The 22,623-nt window shown below is 39.8% G+C and overlaps 1 protein-coding gene across 7 annotated transcripts in view; it reads left to right on the top strand.

Annotated features, from left to right (window-relative positions):
- The window catches only part of VWA3B (von Willebrand factor A domain containing 3B), a 205,380-nt gene that overhangs the window by 88,320 nt on the left and 94,437 nt on the right, over nucleotides 1-22,623 (top strand). For all 7 annotated transcript variants that reach the window (XR_005988108.1, XM_041757342.1, XM_041757338.1 and 4 more), the window contains 4 exons: nucleotides 2,129-2,267; nucleotides 3,297-3,428; nucleotides 15,082-15,180; nucleotides 21,755-21,937. Coding sequence is in view for 6 of the 7 variants with exons in the window: in XM_041757342.1 (XP_041613276.1) it covers nucleotides 2,129-2,267; nucleotides 3,297-3,428; nucleotides 15,082-15,180; nucleotides 21,755-21,937 (553 nt within the window). In the remaining variant the exon portion in view is untranslated. The remainder of the gene's footprint in view (nucleotides 1-2,128; nucleotides 2,268-3,296; nucleotides 3,429-15,081; nucleotides 15,181-21,754; nucleotides 21,938-22,623) is intronic.

Here is a 22,623-nt window from a genome sequence, read left to right as displayed (position 1 = left end):
TACGAATTACCTCAGCTATTTTAGTCTGAAAGACTAATTTCCTTTTAGTTTGGAAAATTTTTTTGTTTTGCTTTATATAGAATTGTAGGCTTACAGCTTTATATTTCAGCACTTTAAAAATATTTCTCCATTGTACTTTGGCTTGCTTGATTTATGATGAAAAGTCTTCTATTATTTTTATGTTGTCTCTGGGTGCTTTTTTCTCTTTGTCATTGGATTTCAAATTATATTATGATGTGTGTTGGTGGGGTTTTTTTTTCACACTTTTCTTCTGTTTAGGTTCTTTGAGCTGCCTGTATATATGGATATATTATTTTATCAAAATTGGAATCATTTGGCCATCCTTCTCCAAATATTTTTTTCTGTTTCCAAATATGTTTCCAGATATCTCCAAATATCTTTTTCTTAGCCTCTACACAAGTGTTGGACTCCTTGATATTGCTCCAGGGGTTGTTTATTCTCTATTTTTTTAGTTTTTTTTTCTCTCTGTGTTTCATTTTTTTCCCCTCTGTGTTTCATTTTTAAAAAGGATTTTATTTATTTATTCATGAGAGGATGCAGAGGGAGAAGCAGGCTCCATGCAGGAAACCCAACATGGAACTCAATCTTGGGACTCCAGGATCACACCCTGAGCCAAATGCAGACGCTAAATCACTGAGCCACCCAGGCATCCCTGGTTTCATTTTAAATTGCTTTCTATTGCAGTGTCTTTCCTGAGGTTCCCTGATCTTTTCTTCTGCTAGTGTCTAATGTCTGTTAATATCATGTAGTATATTTTTCATTTTGGTTATCATACATCTCTGTAAGTTTCTTCTTATATTTTCCATTTCTGTCCTTGTTCTGCTTATACTTTACCTTGTTAGACATATGGATTATGTTTATAATAGTTATGTAACATCCTTTTCTACTAATTCCACCATTTGTGTTTTTTTAGGGTCTGTTTCTGTTGATCTGTTTTTCTTCTGGTTTTGGGTCATATTCTCCTGCTTCTTTGCATGGCTAGTAATTTTTTTACTGGAATGTAGACATTTGAATTTTACATTCTTGGGTACTGGATTTTACTGTATTTTTAAGATACATGTTCTGTGATGCAGTTATGTTCCTTGTAATCACTTTGTTCATCTGTGGCTTGCTTTTAAGTTATGTTAACATAGGTCTAAGGCAGCCTTTAGTCCAGAGCTAATTTGGTCCTACTGCTAAGGCAATAACCCTTATGAGGACCCTCCTTGATGTCCCATGTATTAAGAAGGCTTTCCCATTCTGACTGTTTGGAAGATGAAGTAGCCTGGGTAAGCTCAGATGTTGATCTATTTACTCCTTTAATGGTAATTCATTCCTTAGCTTTAATAGTTTCTTTACATGCATGCCCAGCCCATTACTTAGCTAAAATCTTTAGGATATTCTCTGCAGATGGCCAAAGCACATTCTCTCTCCTCCCCCACCCTATCCCTCCCTACCCTTTCTGCTTCTGTGTAGCAACTTCTTCTTTAGTATTTTGCCCTACAAATTCTAGTTGTCTAGCCTTGGTGAACTCTCAACTCAGTTTCAGGTATCTTTTTCCATTTGCCCAGCCCCTCTCCAGGTCTCAGCTGTGGCTATGAACTTAATTTATATCCTGTTATGGGAGCCAATCACAGAAGCAGTGCTGCTCATACAACTGTCTGATGCTTAGTAATTATAGGGATCTGGGGTTGCTTGATACTGTCCATAAGCTTCACTGATGCTTCAGGAATGTGCTGGCATTACTAACTTGACTGTAGTCAGCAGAGTTAAAAGAACAAATGGTCTGAAGTCATAGCTGAGGGATTCAGACTATCAGATAACAGGAAGTAATTTACTTTTGGCTTTGGAACCCAGTATTGGATTTATTTTTCTGTCCTATTGATTTTCCTAGTTCTGTTGTACTTGGACTGATGATGGAGAAGTGGAGGGAGTAGTGACAAGGGAGTCAGCCTCAATGTAGGATTTTCCATAGAAAACCCACCAAGTGAGTAATCCACTCACAGAAGATTGTACATAACCAATACAGCACAGCTTGGCCTCTGTAAATATATTATTAAGTGCTTAGGAAGATGCTGACGTTGCCCACAGGCTCTAAAAATTCACTTTCAACCTATTTCCTGCCTAGGATTAAGTGGCTACAGGATAGAAGTCAAATCCTCTTTGGAAAAGTACATGATGATCACATCTACATCCTCATTGATACATCTCACTCAATGAAGAGCAAACTGGACTTGGTGAAGGATAAGATCATCCAGTTTATACAGGTTAGATGGAACTGTCAGATGCATGGATTTAGGGGCCTTTGTATCATGAATGCATCTGTGGCAGCCTTCACCTGCACTGGTTATGAGAGGTGCACAGGCAGGGTTTGCACTCAGGTAAAAGCTCCCTTTTGCCAGTTAGAAGAATCATCAGTTCTCCTTTGCAAGCAGACCCTTCCTTTCTGTAACACATGGATTGCTAAGGGAGTTTCAGGGTCCACGGCTTCAGGTTTTCTCTGTCCTGAAATCTGTGGTGTGCACACATCTCCATTGTTTTCCAGATGCTTTTCAGCTCAGCATTTTAATTTCCAGTATTTATTAACAGTGTTGCATGCACTGGCAACAGAACTGATGTGTGGGAGGGGTGTAGGCTGATGGTTAGAAGCTTCCAGTTCCTACTCCACCTGTGCTGCCTCTGAGTTGTGTGACCTGAAGCAGACTGCTTCCTAATTCCTAGTCCCCACACCTACAGATGGGTGTCCTGGTACTGTCACTAATTAGTGTATTGATGGGTGTGTTACCTCAGAAGATAGTGGTAGGGAGTGTTCACAAATACAAAATACAGGTTTTAATTTTATAAACCTCTGTTGGAGAAATATAGGCTGGTAGAAGGCAAGTGCATAGATGTGTAACCAAATAATAGCCTTCACAAAAACATGATTACTGAAATGATGATGCCATTTTGGATTTCTCTTCCTTAAGCAGATTGCATTTACTGTGCATATGTAGTATACCATCAATGCTAGTATTAAAGACATTTAATATCATACTATATATAAAAATTTATGCAAACGTGTGATGTATAATATATTCACACATAAATACATTTATAAAAGTGTGACCTCCAAACTGTAAATTTTATTTAAATATTTTTTGTACTAGAAAAGATTTTCTCTTTTGAAGGTAATTTTTAGCTTCCAACACTGAAAATAGATATTAGTGATTAAATAGTGATTAAAATTTATCAGACTATGATCTTTACATTTTCTTCCATCTGAGTGGTGTTATGGTTAGATAATAATTCTCTTACAGGAACAGCTGAAATATAAAAGGAAATTCAATTTTGTGCAGTTTGACGCTCAAGCAGTTGCTTGGCAGGAAAAACTTGTTGAAATCAATGAAGATAATTTGAGAGGCTCTCAGTCCTGGATTAGAGACATTCAGGTAAGAAAGATGGAGACTGGATCTGGGGGAAGAAGCCTGACTTGATCATGTGCTGAGTTAATTCATGCCATGGAAAGTCTTGAGAAAGGATTCTGAGCCCCACGATGGCAGGGGTTTCGCACACTTATTTTGTTTACAATGGTCACATTAATCTAAGCAGTTTAGTCACTATCTTAACATTTAGTTTAGCCTTTGTTCACACACACCATTTCCAGATCTGCCCTTGGCTCAGATCTCAGCCCCTCTATGAAGATAAATTTCAAAATTTGATTTTTTGTATTCAAACCTTCATATTTGATTTTTTGGAAACCTCATTTTTTCAAATAATATATTGCTGCTTTTTGTAAAGTAGTACAGTGGTGGAAACACACAGTACAGTGTGAATGGCAAAGACCAAAAGCAAGGAGAGAGGGCAGCAGCAGGATGCAGTGAAAAAGTGAAATGATTTCTTCAGGCCTGCCTTGTACTTGGAGAAATTTAAAGCTGCCCCTTTTGGCATTTACACAGACTACTAGGAAGGAATCTCCTTTCCTTAAATTTTCTCTTGTCTTGAACTTATCTTAATTTTTTTTTTAAGATTTTATTTATTTATTCATGAAAGACACAGAGAGAGAGAGAGGCAGAGACACAGGCAGAGGGAGAAGCAGGCTCCATGCAGGGAGCCCAATGTGGGACTGGATCCGATCTGGGTCTCCAGGATCACGCCCTGGGCTGAAGGCGGTGCTAAACCGCTGAGCCACCTGGGCTGCCCTTATCTTAATTTTTTAAAGAGTCCAGAGCCACATAGCATTCCAGATATTTGAGAAATGCTCAAATTCAAATTAAGGGCTCTTCTTAATAAGTCAGATACAGATCACAAACATCTTCAAAATAGTTTGGTGCCTGGGTTTTGAGTCCCAGATTTGCCAAAAAGCCACAGATGGATGCTAGAGAAGCTCCTTGAATATTTCTTGTGCTATCATTAGGATATACCAGAGTTTCCTTGGGATTGAATTTTTTTTTTTTAATGGGGAAAGGAAGAAATATGTTCTATAGGAAATAATGATGCCTCTAAGTAATCTTGATCTAACTGGCCACCTTATCCTGGGAAAGAATATTTAATTCATACCCAACTTGATAAATTTCTAGGATTAACCAGTGAAATTACTTGAGATATGTGCTCCTTCTTTATATAGACCATAGGTAATTGTTCATTCAGAACCCACTAATTTAGAGTTTGTCATGACAAGATATTATAAATGTAATATCATTAGATAAAAACATTAATGGATACTGCTTTGTACAAAAAATCGCTAATGGAATAGAACCAGCCATTTAAATGGCTAAAAATATAACTCAAATCATTCTTTGTAAAGTATGATTCTGTTCTCTCTAAAAATCTTCATTGAAGCTCTCTTGCTTGCTTGAATGTGCAAAATGTATTTTCAAGATGACCAGATTTCTCTATATTCTTCTGACTGGTTTGGCTCAGGAATCAATACAGTGAATTCAGGACTACCACTCAGGCGTTCTGAAACTGCCACATGCTGGTGTTGGAGCAGTAGTTCCCCAAGGAGGCATAGCCAGTCCTGAGGTCAGAGGAGCACAAGCTGGGGCAGAATCTCCCCACTGGTTGAGGGTAGGGTCTGGCCCAAGGCTTCTGGGGAGCAGGGAGGGAGCAGGTGCAAAAGAGGCACCAACTCCTGACCATCTTACCTGTGATTCTCTCAGTTTGGCTTTCTCCTAGCTTTTCAGCATTCCCTGAACAGTGAGCTTATCAACAAGACTATTGAGATGGGGCTCAGAGAGGAGAGTTATGCTGTTTACCATCTGAGCTACATTTCTGGTGCCCAAATGCTGAAGGAGTTTATCTGTGTGTGTGTTTTTAACTTTTTTTTTAAGATTTTATTTATTTATTTATTCATGAGAGACACAGAAAGAGAGAGAGAGGCAGAGACACAGGCAGAGGGAGAAGCAGGCTCCACGCAGGGTGCCCAACACGGGACTAGATCCTGGGTCTCCAGGATCATGCCCTGGGCTGAAGGCGGTGCTAAACCACTGAGCCATCTGGGCTGCCCCGTTTTTTAACTTTTTAATTTGAAATCATTTTAATCTTACAAAAGAGTTGCAGAGATAACACAGAGGGTGCCTGTATTGCCCTTCAGCCAGCTTCCCTAAAGTTAACATTTGACGTAACCATAATTCATTTGTCAAAGCTAAGAAAATCACAGGGGGCACCTTGCTGGCTCAGTTGATAGAGCACGTGATTCTTTTTTTTTTTAAATTTTTTTTTTTAATTTTTATTTATTTATGATAGGCACACAGTGAGAGAGAGAGAGAGAGAGAGGCAGAGACACAGGCAGAGGGAGAAGCAGGCTCCATGCACCGGGAGCCTGATGTGGGATTCGATCCCGGGTCTCCAGGATCGCGCCCTGGGCCAAAGGCAGGCGCTAAACCACTGCGCCACCCAGGGATCCCGAGCACGTGATTCTTGATCGTGGGATACTGAATTCGAGCCCCATGTTAGGCTTAGAGCCTACTTAAAAAAATTTTTTTTTAAATAAAGTCTGTTTAAAACAAAACAAAAACAAACTAAGAAAATCACATTGCTTCATTCCCAGACTTTAGAGTTCATTAGTTTTTCTACTAATGTTACTGTTCTGTTCCAAGATTAAATCCAAGGTCCCACACTGCATTTATTTTTTTTAAATTTTATTTATTTATAGTTAAAATATTTTATATTAGTTTCAGGTATACAACATAGTGTTTGACAATCCTATACATTACTCAGTGCTCCCCACAGTAAGTTCAGTCACCGTCTGTCACCATATGATGACATTACAATGTTATTGACTGTATTCCATCTGCTGTACTTTTCATCCCCATGACTTATTTATTTGGTAACTGTAAGTTTCTACATCTTAATCACCTTCACCTCTTTTCATCATCCCCCCACATTACATTTAGTGGCAGAGTCTCCTCAGTCTCTTCCAGTCTGTAACATGTCCTCAAGTGATTCCTCGTCTTTCATGACCTTGACACTCTTTTGAAGAGTATTGATCGGGTGTTTTGTAGAATGTCCTTCAATTTGATTTTTTTCTGATGTTTTCCCATGGCTAGTTTGGGGTTACCACAGAAGTGATGCGTCCTTCTCAGTGCATCATGTCAAATAGTACATGATGTTGATATGCCTTAATACTGGTGAAATTAACTTTGATCTCTTGGGTAAGGTGGCATCTGCCAGGTTACTCCCCTGTAAAGTTACTATTTTATCTTCTTATAGATAATATATGTTTTGGATGAGATTCTTTGAGGCTATGCACATATCCTTAGCTTTTGTTTTGTTTTTAAAGATTTTATTTATTATTCATGAGAGACACAGAGAGAGGCAGAGACATAGGCAGAGGGAGAAGCAGGCTCCCTGCGGGGACCCTGATGCAGAACTTGATCCCAGGACCTCAGGATCATGATCTGAGCCAAAGGCAGATGCTCAATTGCTGAGTCACCCAGGTGCTCCATATCCTTTGTTTCTTAAACATTTACCCACCATTTTTAGCATTCAGTGGTGGATCTTCTCTACAGCTACTGTGCTGTTCTAATGGTGACTTTCTAGTTCCTCTATTCCTTTTATATTTATGTGTTAGAATTCTTCTGTAACTAAGAGTTTTCCCTTTCCCCCTCTTTTTTTATTCATCAATCATATATTTATTTCATTATGGATTCATGAATATTGATTTACTCTTTCAATAATAATTCAATACTATTGTTATTTATTTTGTTACTAAGCTTGTTCCCACTTTGGCCTTTGAGAACTCTTTCAGGTTGCCCCGTGTGTCCTTCACATTTGCATATATCTTTATTTTTTTTCCTTGAATACTTCCTTATTTTCTGGCACTGTGAGATGTTTCATGATCATCTTCTATTTTCCCAGCCTCAACCCTCGAGTTTACCACTTTTCCAAGGAACCTTTATTTCTTTTATTAGAGAATGGTGTTTATAAGCCAAAATCTGGGCACTTGGATATGCTTATTGCTGCTACTGGACTCACTGGTTCTAGGTCCTGTCAGTGGACAGAGATGGGAAATATATGTATAATAGCCCATCTATATTCCTATAACTATTTATTTGTATTTTCATTAAAAGAGAAAAATAAAACCATGAGTTCCTACTAATACCTCTTACACCAATCCAGAGCCACAGGATTTCTTTTTTTTTCCTTTTTCTTTTTTTTAAAGATTTTATTTATTTATTCATGAGAATACACAGAGAGGAGAGAGAGAGGCAGAGACACAAGCAGAGGGAGAAGCAGGCTCCATGCAGGGAGCCTGATGTGGGACTTGATCCTGGGTCTCCAGGATCACGCCCTTAGCTGTAGGCGGAGCTAAACCGCTGAGCCACCGGGGCTGCCCCTGTTTTTCTTTTCAACTAGAGTCCTTTTATTTTTTCAACTCTAATCTTTTATATATATATATGTATATATATATTATTGGAGTTTGATTTGCCAACATATAGCATTACACCCAGTGCTCATCCTGTCAAGTGCCTCCCTCAGTGCCCATCACCCAGTCACCCCATCCCCCCCGCCCACCTCCCCTTCCACTACTACTTCTTGTTCGTTTCCCAGAGTTAAGAGTCTCTCATGTTCTGTCACCCTCACTAATATTTCCCACTTATTTTCTCTCCTTTCTCCTTTATTCCCTTTCACTATTTTTTGTATTCCCTGAACGAATGAGACCATATAATGTTTGTCCTCCGATTGACTTACTTCACTCAGCATAATACCCTCCAGTTCTATCCACGTTGAAGCAAATGGTGGGTATTTGTCATTTCTAATGGCTGAGTAATATTCCATTGTATACATAGACCACATCTTCTTTATCCATTCATCTTTCGATGGACACTGAGGCTCCTTCCACAGTGTGGCTATTGTGGACATTGCTGCTAGAAACTTTGGGGTGCAGGTGTCCTGCCATTTCACTGCATCTGTATGTTTGGGGTAAATCCCAGCAGGCAATTGCTGGGTCGTAGGATAGTTCTATTTTTAACTCTTTGAGGAAACTCCACACATTTTTCCAGAGTGGCTGTACCAGTTCAAGTCACAGGATTTATTTATAATGGATGTATTTGCTTATTTGTAACTTCTTTGCCTGTGAAAAACCTGATTCTCATTACATGTATTTACTCATTTTTTAAACGCTAGTATACACATAAAGTAGTTTCAGAATTTCTAACCCATACTCTGAGAAACAAATTTATGAGCTGGAGTGCACTGTTTACACATAGTTCCTTCTCTATTTAGCCTTACAGTATCTAGCCAAAAAATTATTTTCTAAAGATAGTAAGTCAGATATTCTTTTACCCAACTACTTCAGTGTGGTTATGTCATTCATTAGTATGTTGGTTTCCCCCACCCCCATATCCTAGCTGAATTGTATTTTAATTTGTACATGGCACTTTTTTGGGTACAGACCTGTGGATTTTTAACAAATGAATAGAGTCATGTATATACACCTCTCTGACCAAAGATCCTGGGAAAAGGTAGACCCCACAGAAATCTAGTGAGAATCCTCAAACTCCATTCCACAATGCAGGCCCTGGACATAGTCCAGTTCTTTGGAAGCGGTAACAGTAGGAAAGTCATGGCTATCCTAGTCCCTGCTCTTCACCTCAGATCCTATAAAGTGGTCTGTCTGCTGGTAGCTACAAAATTCCAGCTGCCCAGTTGCCATTTCACAACCCAAGTCTTGTGGGCAGTCTGATCCACTAGAAACAATGGCACCAGTAAGGTCCTTGGCCAACCATGCCCCCATGCCACAGCACTGTATGAGTGATCTGATGTGTTGGCAGCAGCAACAGTAGCAACATCCCAGGCTGTCTCAGACTGCACTCCATGCCTGGGGTATGGGCAGGTGGTCCCATACAACTATAGCAGTGGCAGCAGCAGAGCCCGCAACACTTCTAAAACCAGGTCACCTGTAGATAAAGTGACCTGCCAGCAACAGCAAAGTCCCTGACTGTCCCAGCTTCGCAACTGGGGCACCAATGGGAAGTCCAGTACTGCAACAACAACAAAGGCAAAGCTTTGTGTCTTCTTGCTCTCAACTCAGTGGTATAAATAGAGTCAGGCTCAGCAGCTTCTGCTCCTATACCCCAGAAGGTCACCTAGCACCATTAGACAGCCTAGAGATGTGCCTTTCCTGGGCTTCCTACAGACAGCACCAAATAGGAACTGAGTAGGAGCCCCAGCAGCACAAGAAGAACAAAGCAGACCAGAATAGGATTGCATGGGGTAGAAAATTTAATCGTCATTGGAACTAAAGCCCACAAACATAGGCTAAAATAAACATGCTAAACCTGAACAGGGTGAGTGCCCGCTAAATGACATTTAAATGGAAATAGTCTCCTAACATAGTAACCAAATTGTCTAGGACATAAAAACATCACTCAGCATACCAAGATCCAAGAAATCTATGTTTGAATGAGAAGAACAATCAATTGATACCAATACCAACAGAGCCTTAGAGGTCTATGGGACAGTAAAAAAGATGTAATATTCATACCATCAGAATTCTAGAAAAGAGTGTGGAGCTGAAAAAATATTCAAATATGTAATGGCTAATGCTCCCCAGATTTGGTGAAAAGGCAAAAACTATAATTCAAGAACCTAAGGAAACTCCAAACAAGGTAAAATCAAAGAAATCCATACCATGACACATTATGTTTAATCTTCTGAAAACTAAAGACAAAGAAAAATCCTAAAAATAGCCAAGGAGAAATAACACATAAACTATAAAGGAACACCAATTCAAATGTCAACAGTTTCTCATCTGAAACCATGAGAACAGAAGAAAGTATACAACATTTTTCAAGTGCTCAAAGAAAAGAACTGTAAGCCATGAATCGTCTTTCTGGTGAAAATATCCTCAGGGTTGAAGGAAAAGGAAAATGAAGAAAATTTGATGCTGGGAGATATATCCTTAGAGAATAGTTAATGGAAGCTCTCCAAATAGGAAGAAAACTTGGACCTTCAGAAATAAAAGAAGAGCAGGTGGAACAGGTGGATATAGAAGTAAACATGGTAGAGAATCTGTCCTCATGAATTGCTTTATTCATGTTTTATGGTTCAAGCAAAAGTTTAACACCATCTAATACAGTGTATAATAAATATAGAGGAAGTATTTCAGACAAGGAACTAAATGGAAAGGATAGTTTTTACACTTAACTCGAAGTGTTAAACCATCAGTATCAGTATGCTGTGATAAGTTACACATATGCATAAGAAAATACCTAGAGCAACCATGAAGAGCACTACATAAGGCAACACACTCAAAAACATTACAAATAAATCAGGATAGAACACTAAAAAATGTTCAAATAATCCTTATGAAGGCAAGGAAAAATAAGATATAGGAGAAACAGAGGAGATACACAAAAAACAAAAATGGGAAACTTAATTAAATGTCTATAATTATATGCAAATGGTCTAAATATGCCAATTACACGATGGAGGTTGGAGAGTAGACAAAAACATGACCCAACTGTATGTGGTCTGTAAGAAACTCCCTTCAAAAATAATACAGGTTGAAAGTAAAAGGGTGGCAAAGATATATAAACACTTACTTTTAAAAATCTGGAGTAACCATGTTAATATTACATAAAGTAGAGGTTAAAGCAAAGAGAACTACAAGAGACATAACAATAATAAAAAGATCAGTCCAACAAGAGGATAACAATCCTAGCTACACTCTTGGTGAACATAGCATAATATATAAACTTGTACAATCATGGTGTTGTACATCTAAAACTAATGTACCATTATGTGTCAGCTATACTTTAATTTAGAAAAAAGAAGACAATAATCCTAAATATGTATGCACCAAATAAGAAAGCTTCAAAATACATGGGACAAAACCTGATGGAGTCAAAAGAAATGATAAATATAGCAATTCTAGTTGGGGCCTTCAGTACCCTACTCTTAGCAGTTGATAGCCCTACTAAAGAGTCGGGAAGGATTTGGAAGAACTGAACACCACCATCAACTAACTGTGTCTAATTAACATTTATGGAATGCTCCATCCACCAATAGTATACATATTCCTTTCTAACAAACTTGAACAGTCTCGTAAATAGACCATATCTTGAGTCATAAAACAACCCTTAACAAAATTTTAAAAATTGAAATCATACAATATTGAGTCACACAGATGTTTTCTGACTGTAGTGGGATCAAACTAGAAATCAGTAATAGATACCACGAAAATCTCAGAACACTTGGAAATTAAAGAACAGGCTTTGAATAGTTCACTGATCAAAAAGGAAATCACCAAGTTTAAAATTTCATAGAATTTAATGAAAATTAAGCAAAACATGAAAATTTGTGGAATGCAGATAATACTGTACTGAGAAGGAATTTAATGCACTAAAAGCCTACATTAAGAGGAAATGATTTCAAATCAATAATCTGTGTCCTTATGTCAAGAATTTCTGGTCTCTCTTTTCATGGATGTCTATATAGCAAACAGCCTTGGAAAGTAGCAAAAGGTGGCATGCTTAATATCCAGTATAAAGATAATATCTTATTCCAGAGCAAAGAACAAGCATGCTTACAGTCCATTATAGAATATTCAAGGTCCCTCCACTTTAACATAACCTACTGTGTGTACAAGTGTCACTTAACCCTCTTCCCATCACCCTTTGGGAATCGAGGCTCAGGAAACTGGTGCAAAAAAAAAAGAAAACCCCAAAAAACAAAAACAACAAAACCCTGATGTTCTGGCCACTGCTATGTGAGTGGTAAAGTCCTTTGTCAGTGCCCCAGGAGGCTTGGATCATCTGCCAGCACCCACGTTAATTTGCAAGTAAGGTAAAATCTCAGGCCCTTCACAGCTTTTGATGTATATTCATGCAAAAACTTGTAACCAAATGTTTGTAACAGCTTTCTTTATAAATGCTCAAAATGGGAAATGACACAGATATCCTTCAGTAGGGAATGGATAAACAATTTTACGTCTATACAATGATGGGTGCTACTCATCAATAAAAAGGAACAAACTTTCAGTTCATGAAATAACTTAGGTAAACGTTAAATGCATTTAAAAGAGGCTTGACCCAAAAGGCTGCATACTGTGAGGAAGACGTAGAGGTTAAGTCCAGTTTCCTTACTTGGACTCTGAGGGGTAGAGTACCTCATTACTGCTGGGTAGGAGTGGATACTGTTGGGCAGGGGGGACTTGTTACTTCTGGTGAAGATGAGAGTCTTGGCTCACTACTTCACCTTCTCTGCCACCACCCTGGTAGGAGTGTCAGGGCATTTTATTTTATTGATCCTACTTGACCTTCTTGGGTTCATGGGTTTATATCTGTTATTGTTTTTGGAAAATTCTCAGCCATTCTTTTTCTTTAGTTATTTCTCCTATCCTGTTTTCTTTGTTGTGTTCCCAATTATGCACATGTCAGACCATCTGATATCATCCCACAGCCCTTTGATGCTTGTTTCTATTTTGATTTACTCTTTGTATTCATCTGCATTACTGTGTTTTTTATTTTTACTGTTTCCATTCAATTATTTCTTAAGGTTTCCATCCCTCTGAAATTTCCCATCTGGCCTTCAGTGTTGTTCAACTTTGCCATTAGAATTTTTCGTGTATTAATCACAGTTTTTTAAAAAGCCATTAGAAACAACAAATACCCACCATTTGCTTTGACATGGACGGAACTGGAGGGTATTAGGCTGAGTGAAATAAGTCAGATGGAGAAGGACTAACATTATATGGTCTCATTCATTTGGGGAATATAAAAAATAGTGAAAGGGAATAAAGGGGAAAGGAGAAGAAATGAGTGGGAAATATCAGAAAGGGAGACAGAACATGAGAGACCTTTAACTCTGGGAAACGAACAAGGGGTGGTGGAAAGGGAGGTGGGTGGGGGGTGGGGGTGACTGGGTGATGGGCACTGAGGGGGGTACTTGATGGGTTGAACACTGGGTGTTACGCTGTATGTTGGCAAATTGAAGTCCAATAAAAAAATAAATAAAATAAAAAAATAAAAAATCTTCTTTCAAACATTTTCAGCCTCTATTTCCTATCTGAATTTGTTTCTGATGAATGCTTTTGTATCATAGCAATATGTTGGGTTTTTGTCTTTTTAGTATGCTTTGTTGTTGTTGTTAGAAGTTGGACATCATGTATAATATATAGAGACTGAGGTAAATATTATTTATGTCTGGAAATGAGCATACCTTTCTTTTGGAGGGTAGAGGGGTATAGTTAATCTAATCCAGAGTTGGGCTAGGTTTGAGGTTGGTCTGTTACCATTACCTTTTGCGCACTGTGCCCATCATATTCCTGTGGTGGTACTTGGGGTTACGGTGGGAGATGATGTGCTAGAGACCCGTTCTTCAGTGTCTGCTCCACCCTCAGATTGTCATTTTCAACTCACATTGGGCTGCCAGGAGAGTCTGTCTCTTATAAGTTTCCTGCCACTCAGTGTTCATAGGGGAGTGCAGGAGTGGGTGTTCTCTGAATGAGCCTTCATCTTAGATGGCCTGGTCTCCCGGAGGCTTCAGGGTGTGTCCCTCCCAGGAGTTCGGAGCCTGACACCTAGGCCGGCTTCTTCTCCAGGAGTGGATGGTTTAGTTTTTTCCCCTTCCCTTCCCTCTGCTGTCCTGGATTTTCACCAGTGCCCTAAGGGTGACTGTGTTACCCTCCTCTCCCCCTACTACACACATTCACACATAAGGGCTTTTGTTCTGAGGGTGAGGTAGAGGATGAGGGTCCCTTGTGTCCTTGTTCCTCTCCCCCAGTTCTGCACCATGAAGACTTTTTTGGGCCAGTCTTTTCTGTGAGCACCCTGTGGCCTTTGTGGCAATAAGCCTTCAAGAGGGTGCAGATTTCCTTAGATCTGTGGCCCATGGACCTTTACCTTCTCACCAGTATATACCTGGCTAGCCTCTATCACTTCCTCAACCACCCCAGCCCAACTCTTCTTACTGGTATCTATCTGCTGCATCTCATCCCAGAAGCCAGGGCTTGCATCTCACTGGTCTCTGCAGGTGTCTGTCTGTTCTCACAATTTGGGGCAGGTGAATTGCCCTGTGATCTGAGCACTCTGATGAGCGATACAAAAGGCATTTACTTGTTGATCGTCTGGCTTCTTCTTGTTACAAGTTTGGCAGTGACACTCTTGACAGTGCTCCATATCCTTGGGCAGAAACTGCAGGAGTTTGAAAAACTTAGAGTTTCTTTGCTCTACCCCAGATTGCTGATGTTACCATGCTTATGTTTGAATAAATCCTGGTGTGCCCTGCCAGGCTTGTAATCAGACTCTATGTTTAAGCCATGTTGACAGCCGAATGAACAGTAACTGAGTTAGTGCCTCACACATAAACACACAAAGATAAAGTTGCATTAAGAGCTGTGTCGTCATGACAGGAAATCCATAGTCCTGGCTTCTAGCAATCCTGGAATTGTCTGGATAGAGGTTTTTATGGCACACCCAGGGATTTGGCTCCTGGGAATTACTGAGTTTAGATTATTACCCCAATATTATTTTATCTTTTATTTCACAAGTATTTTTCTTTCTTTCATTGGAAGCAGAAAATAAATAGCACTTATTTGTGAGATCTTTTTTGAGATTCAGGATGTGCTTAGTATCTCTCTCTCTCTCTCCTTTGTAGATCGGAAGTTCCACAAACACCCTGCATGCCTTGCAAATTGCTTTTGCTGATAAAGAAACACAAGTAATCTACCTTTTGACAGATGGGAGACCTGATCAGGTACTTACCAAAGTTGGGAAGAAAGACAATATCCTGAAAGTAAATGCCGAGAATGGGTTTGAGAGACCTTTTTCAGCTGCTTGAAACAGCTTGAAAAGCTTTTGAGGGATGTTTCCTTGGCTTAGGGACCAGAACTAAGGTGACAAAATACAACGAGGAGTTCCTTTGTCTGCCGAAATGCAGAGGAAAATTTATGTGACAGCCAAGTGTTGTCTGGTTCATACGCCACACACCCACAGGCCTGGAGACCAACCCCATGAAAGGAGATATCCACTTTCCATTGAGGTCTGGTTTATATTTTATTACAAACTAAGAGTGAGGAGATTCTTTTTGATTTTTTTCCTTTGGGGACTCCAAATCTAAACATGTCACTGCACAATGTCCTTGGTTTTACCCCTAATTTTAACTTAGTAATCATTTAAACAAAAGCATGCCTTTCTAGTGAAATGTTCTTTGTTTTGCTTAGCCTGACTGGAAAATATTTGAAAAGTTTTAGCGGAGTCTGTTCATCTTCTTTTGAGCTTTGTGAATGAAAGACTAATGCTCTGGGCATTAAATAAACATACGGATTTGCAGGCCAGTACAATGTAAATTAACCGCTAAAGTGAATTAGTATCAACTTGCATCCTTCATTGTGAAGTGTTTGCACGTGAAGAGTGCTAGGCAAATATTGTAAAATATCCTGCGTCAAATGGGCCAGGGCTTAAATAGTAAAGCAACTGGATTTTATTATGGCATTATATCTATGACAAAGAAGTTATATGTAAAGTGAAATTTTATTTGGAAAGATTTTTTTTATCAACTTCACTGTGCTTTCTATTCAAAAACAGTTTATTGTGTCTTGCTTATGTTCCATGTGTGGTGCCAAGGTCTGAGGCTACAAACGTGAATAGTATTTTACCCCTGCCTTAGGGACACTTACACTTTGGAAGATATGCTTAGACATATGTGGTTAATTCTGATCTGACACAGGGTGCGGGGTTGTTATGCTGTGAGATGTCTGGGAGCAGAAAGATGAATTCTGCTGTACAAGATGGAGAGAAGGCTGGGGAAGGTTCCACTGAGGAGGAGAAATTTGAGCTGGAAAGAGGAGAAGGAATTTTCTAGACAGAGGAGATTACTGATATTCTGGGCAGAAGGAACAGAGGTGTGGAAATCTGTGGACTGCCCAGAGAAACAATCTGAGAGCAAGGGCAGTGTTGGAAGAGTGTCAGGGCTGAGGCTGGAAAGTTTGGTTGGGGGAGATTGTCCTTGATGGCCACCTGGAAAAAGTGGGTGGGCTTTACCACAGAGGGTGGGTGGGGGCTCAGCAGGTCAGGTGGTCCCATTCACTTATATTTTAGGAATGTGCCTCAGCAGTGCAAGGGAAAGACTAAATCTTGATGGGAGCTGGTGAGGGCCCACCTCAGGTAGGAAACAGAAATGTAGGAAAGGATTCTCCTCAGAGATGAGATAATAGAGTAGCATCAAAGGACTTGGTGACCAGTTTGAGAGCAGAGGAGGACAGAATGAGGAAAAGATGGGAGCAAGAGAGAAAGGAATCATGGTGACTCATTTTCTGGTTTATAATAATTATGTTAGTAACTGACTTAAATTTAAATTTAAAGAAGGAACAGGCTTGGGAATTGCTGGTGGAGGAAGTCAAGTTTGAGCACCTGTGGTCTAGGAATGACCGGAAGGCCCTAGAAATGTGGGGCCAGTGTTTGGGGAAGATGGGAGCTAGAGATTCCAATCTGAAAGCCATCTGGACAAGCAGTCTTTTCCTTTTTAATAAACTTACAGATTTTACTGTTTGCACTATAGGCAATTTAGAAAATATAGATAAGCATATAAGCATAAAAAAAGAAGAAAGTTTAACTTAGTCATAATTCAATTTCGTGTTATGCCTTGTTTCATCTAATATATGTATTTTTTTGCAAGTCATGAGAAATTCTTCCAAAACATCATTCTCAATGACTGCATCATATTCCATTACATAGATTTAATATAATGTCTAATATAATGTCTTGGAAATTAATTTTGTTTATTTTATTTTTGAAGAGTAATATATTCACATGATTTAAATTAGGGAAGTACAAAAGGGTATGCAGAGAAAATTCTCCCTCCGACCTCCTGTTCACTAGCTAAGACGCAATGTATGCTACCAGTTTCTTGTATCTTCTTTCAGAGATTGTTATGCAAGCAGAAATGTATTTACATATACTCCCTTTTATAAATATATCAATGGTAGTGTATTATACATATGATTCTGCACCTTTATTAATAAAACAATATGCCTTGGAAATTGCTTAATATATAAAGAGGTTCCTCATTTTTTTTTTATAGCTGTCTAGTATTCCTGGAGATGGATGTTGAGGTTGTTTTCAGTCTTTCTGTTTTACACTGTGTTGCAAAAGTAACTGTGCACACATGTTTTGCATATGTATATCTGTAGTATAAATTCTGAGAAGTGGTTAGTCCAAAGGTATACATTTTGATAGATACTGCCAAATAGTCCCCAGAAGGGATGGACGAAGTAACACTCCTGTTGGGGGTGTATTGGGAAGGATTCTTGATCCACTTCCCCCATGTACTTCTAAGGGTCTAGAATCTCCCCAGAGTGTGTACAAAATGTACTTGTACATTTCTCTGGGGGAGAAGAGCCCTCCCTAGCTTTCACTGGAAGGTCTGTCCACTTAAAGATCAAGAACTATGGATACAGATGATAATTGGAATCGGAACTATGCAGGCCACCTGAACAGTAATTTCTAAATCCTACGTAGGCATTTTGTGTTCATAGCTGCCTTTTCTCACATGCAGTCCATTGCTTCTGCATTGTTTCTCAGATTCTCTCCAAAAAGCAAAAGAATATTTGATATTCATGTTCTGTGTGGAGGACATTAAGATGTATCACTAGATCTACATTTCTTTTTGAATTTTCACTGACTTTGTAGGACCTGAATATGTTAAGGCCAGTGCTATTGTTCCCAATACTCAGCAGAATTTTCTGCTTGATAGGACACACAGAGATGATTGTTCCGGATTTAATTCCATAGATAGCAGCTTACTGCTTGTTTATTAAATGTCCAGGGAAGAATAATATAGCAAGACAAGTCTTAAATTAATCAAGTTAAAAGAATTCTAATAAAGAAGAATAATTCTTTATTAAAGTAGAATTGCTATGTGTCCTTTGGTGGGCATCTCCAGGTATGAATGGACAAAACCCAGTGCAGTCTTTGGCTGCAGTCATTTTGAGGCTTCTTTGAAGTTAGGAACTTACCCTGGCAGATATCAAGAACATGGGAGTGAGAAAAGTTTCTTGCACCATTCTAAACAAAAATGAATGGGTAAAACCTGATAATGAGGTGTGCAAGGGGTGGGTACAGGGTGAGCCACCTGCAGAAACAGGCCTTCATCAGGCAGTTAGGAGGACCATCCTTGCCTTTCTTGCCACCCCAAGTTGACATTATTGGCGAAAGGGTCCTCTGGCTGCACATCTGTTTAGGTTCCAAGAAGAGGGACTGACAAGAGTCTCTCAGGTATGCTGCTTGGCCTCATTTCGGTATTGAAGGGACTTTTATGGGGGAACATATGAAGGAGTCCAGAGCTGAGAAATGTTTCCTCTATGTGATACAGGACTCACACAAGGAGAAGGCCCACTACACTCTATAGCGGAGCTAATAGAGTAAGTGGCTGGGAGGAGTCAGGGTCCATGAGACTGCTGTGGTAAAAGGTTTGCTTCCATATTCTGAGTCTCATCTTAAAGCTGTGAGGGGATAAACCAGGGAGAGGAATCCTTGGGTGGGGTCCAGGCAGGAGGTCAATGGCTATTTTCCACTGCAGGGATAGAGCTCTTTCTGGAGTCAAGGTGCACCCCAACCCTCTGCCTAACTCTCTAACACCACACCTGGTACTAGAACATCATACCAGGTTAGCAAATATTACCTGAGGCTGAGTGCAGGTGGGGAGCTCACCACATTATACTAACAGACTTTCTCCTGCCTGTACCCTCTTTAGCTCTATGCAATGATGGCAATGGCTTTGGAACCAGAGACCTGGGTTGGAAGCTCACCCCCAGCACTGCCCATCAGAATGACCTTGGGCAAGTCCTCTACTGTGACTTTCCTCATCTGTGGCTTAAAGCTAATACTCCCTACTCATAGGGTTGCTTTGAGTAAATGAGATGATGCTCCCATGAATGCATTCTACAGTTACTGAGCATCTTTTATAGGCCAGGCATTATCAGTCTGGAATACAGTGGTAAGCAAGATGAACAAGGTACCTGTCTTTAGCAAAGCCTATGTTTTATAGGGTGATAGGCGTGTTCAAATAAATAAATTAAATAATGTCAGGTAGCATTTGAAAAGATGAAAATGCTGCCCACAGTACCTGGCACCCACAGTCATTACTAAATCAGTGTTAATTTCTTTCCCTTCCCAAATACCTTAGCTGTAAGTCAGTATAGGAATAGTTCCTAGCTAAAACACTATAAAATTAACAGAATTTAGAGCTAGCATCTCCAGTCTGGTATCAGGGGCAGTGGCCACGATTCCCTGGTAAGAAATGAGGACAACAAAAGTACCCACCACAGAGGGTCATAGGGAGGGTGCAGGCAGAGAGCAGAGGCAGAGCTCTTAGTGCTTGATACATAATAGGTACTCAGAAATGGAAGCCAGGCTGAAGGAAGGGGAGGCAGCAGAGAGGGCTTTGCTCTGTGTTTGCTTTTGTCAAGAGGGATGTGGTCAGCTTGGTTAGGTTACTGTTTGATTAGAAACCAGCTGATGGCCAGAGGGGAGAGGAGAGAAAAAAAATGAGAGGTGGAGGTGGACTTAATGGGCAAGGGGCAGGCTCAGTGCTGGAGCCAGACACAGAGACTGAGGCTGTATGTAAGCAGTGGCTAGAATGAGATCAGACCACTTAACCAGCCACCTTACTGGGCAATGTATGAGCTGCCCAAGGCCAGCCAGTGGTGTGTCCAGAGTCCTCTCTCCCTTTTCACTCTGCCTTCCCAGAGCGCATAAGACAAATACAGGGAAGGGGTAAAGGCCAAATGTAGAAACTGGAGGTGGAGAATGCAAATTGGCCGAAGGAGCCAGCAAGTTAGGTCAATCAAAGAGGGACTCCTGGCACTGAGAAATGCAGAGGAAGTGGGGGCAGGACCATCGGGAGGCCGTTTCTGAAGGTTCTCAGCAGGGCTGTGGTAATGTGGTAGAGAGATGGCAGGAGAATTCATCAGTTCATCTTTCCTGAGGGTCTGATAATGGAACATAACCTGAGAGTCAGTCCTTACCAAGAGACCAAATGAGAGGAATGAACAGTCTGGCATTGCTTCTAATACTAAAAGTTGGCTTTGAATTCCAGTGTTACCACTTAAGAGCTTGATGGCCCTAGGACACTGAATTCTTCTGAATCTCAATTTCTCCTTCTGTCTGTGGGGCCACGTTAGATTTGCATATTACTGGGAAGAAAAGCAGAAGAGCAAATGATGGCTGAAACATGGAAAGATTTATATTTCTATGGATAAGAATCCCAGCAGTGGGTAGTCTAGCTTCTACAGCTATTCAAGGATGTCTCCAAAAAACAGCTTTTTGTGTGTGTGTTCATTCTCCATCTTTATTTATAATTTCTGCCCTCCTGGCTGCAAGGTGGCTGTTCCACATCTAGGCAGTGTTCATTTTCCAAGGGTGAGTGGGAATGGAAAGGGGAAGGACATTAGGTTTTGTTGTTGTTGTTAAATATTTGTCTTTTTAGTAGAGAAAAGGAATATCTGACCTGGGACTTCTGCCTGTATCTCAACAGACAGAACTGGGTCACATGGCTAACTCTAGCTGCAGGAGAGTGTCAGAAGATGAGTTTTTATGTGTATGTTTGTTTGTTTGTTTGTTTGTTTGTTTTAAACTGGGCACATTGCTGTCATGAAAAGAAAACCAGGTTGCTGCCAGTAAAAAAGGATGAAAGGAATTTATATTAGTAGGCAATTACCTGTCTTTCTAACACTACCTCACAGGGTGGTTGTGAGGATTAACTGCCATGTTAAACTCCCAACAGAGCGTCTAGCACATGGAGCCCTCATAACTATCTCTTCTTTCACTCTGTGGGAGACACATTGACCGTGGCCTGTATGAAGCTGGAAAATCCTCTTTTCAAGTAGATGCTTTGGAAGCCACATTGAGATCCAGTAGCTTCACCCTGTAGAATTCCAATAGCCAGGATGTTCTACCCTGATACTTTCAGTGCTCTAAAGTATATCCCAGCACTTTAAAAGCATGAACTCTAGGTTTGGGTACACCTAAAATTGAATGATTTTGTTAGTCATATCTCTCTTCCAGATTCTTTTCTACATCAAATTGTGAGCCCTCAGAGGCAAGGGCTGAGTCATTGGTCTTTATCATACTCTCACCATCTGGCAGTGTTTGCTTTGTTTATTGAATTGAATTGACACCTTTCCAAGAAGCCACTCATCAATGTGTAAGGAATTACTAGTTGAGAATCTCACTATTTCTAGCAAATACTAAGGATTTTCACATCTTATTTTTTCTTTCTCTTCCTCTCTCTCTTTCCATCTGCTCCCCCCCCCCCAAATGTATAATTTCAGCCACCTGAAATGGTTATAGAGCAAGTCAAAGTTTTTCAGAAAATTCCTATTTACACCATCTCCTTCAATTACAATGATGAGATTGCAAATGGCTTTTTGAAAGAGCTTGCTACTTTGACTGGGGGAGAGTTCCACTTTTATAATTTTGGCTGCAAGGATCTGTGTCCTCCAGAGGCTGTTCAGGTAAGAGCTTAATGAATTGAGAAGAGAGTGTTCATTTATTTGAGCATTACAGACTGGAGGCTATTGGAAGCCTTATTTGAGAAAATTGCAACCATAAAGACAATTAAGTTGACCAGATGAAATCAGTTCACCATGTACTGCAAAATATGGTCCAAGGACCATCTGAAGTAAAGGATTTGTGAAAATGCAGATTCCTGGGTCACACTTCAGAGCTGCTAAATTAGGCTCTAGGCATAGAAGCCCAGGAATCTTAATATACTTTGTTTTTCTTCTAGGCTTTTTATTATAGAGAGTTTCAAATACACAAAAGTAGAAGAATATATGGACCCTTGCCCCACATACCCATCAGTCAGATTCAATAATTATCAAATTTTGCCAAACTTTAGGAATCTGTATTTTTAACAAGCATCCCAGAGGGTCCCTACCTGAAGTTTGCTAACCACTGCTATTTGCAGACATTTGTGGGAAACTTAAGAAAAATTCAGATCCTAGGTAATTGTCTCCTTACTTTTCAGACTATATATCCATGGGACCATCTGATAAAGAATTCATTCTAATGAGCTGATAGGAGAAAGTAAATAAAATTCTATTCTCCAGTCCTCTAGTGTTGGCCTGAAGATATGCATTTTAAGAATGTCTTTCTAGAGAATATTTTTTGTCTTATTCTCTGTCCTCTGGAGTCACTT

The sequence above is a fragment of the Vulpes lagopus genome, chromosome 5 (genome assembly GCF_018345385.1).
Source record: "Vulpes lagopus strain Blue_001 chromosome 5, ASM1834538v1, whole genome shotgun sequence".
Classification (NCBI taxonomy): Eukaryota; Metazoa; Chordata; class Mammalia; order Carnivora; family Canidae; genus Vulpes; species Vulpes lagopus.
This window is presented reverse-complemented; position numbering and strand designations above follow the sequence as displayed.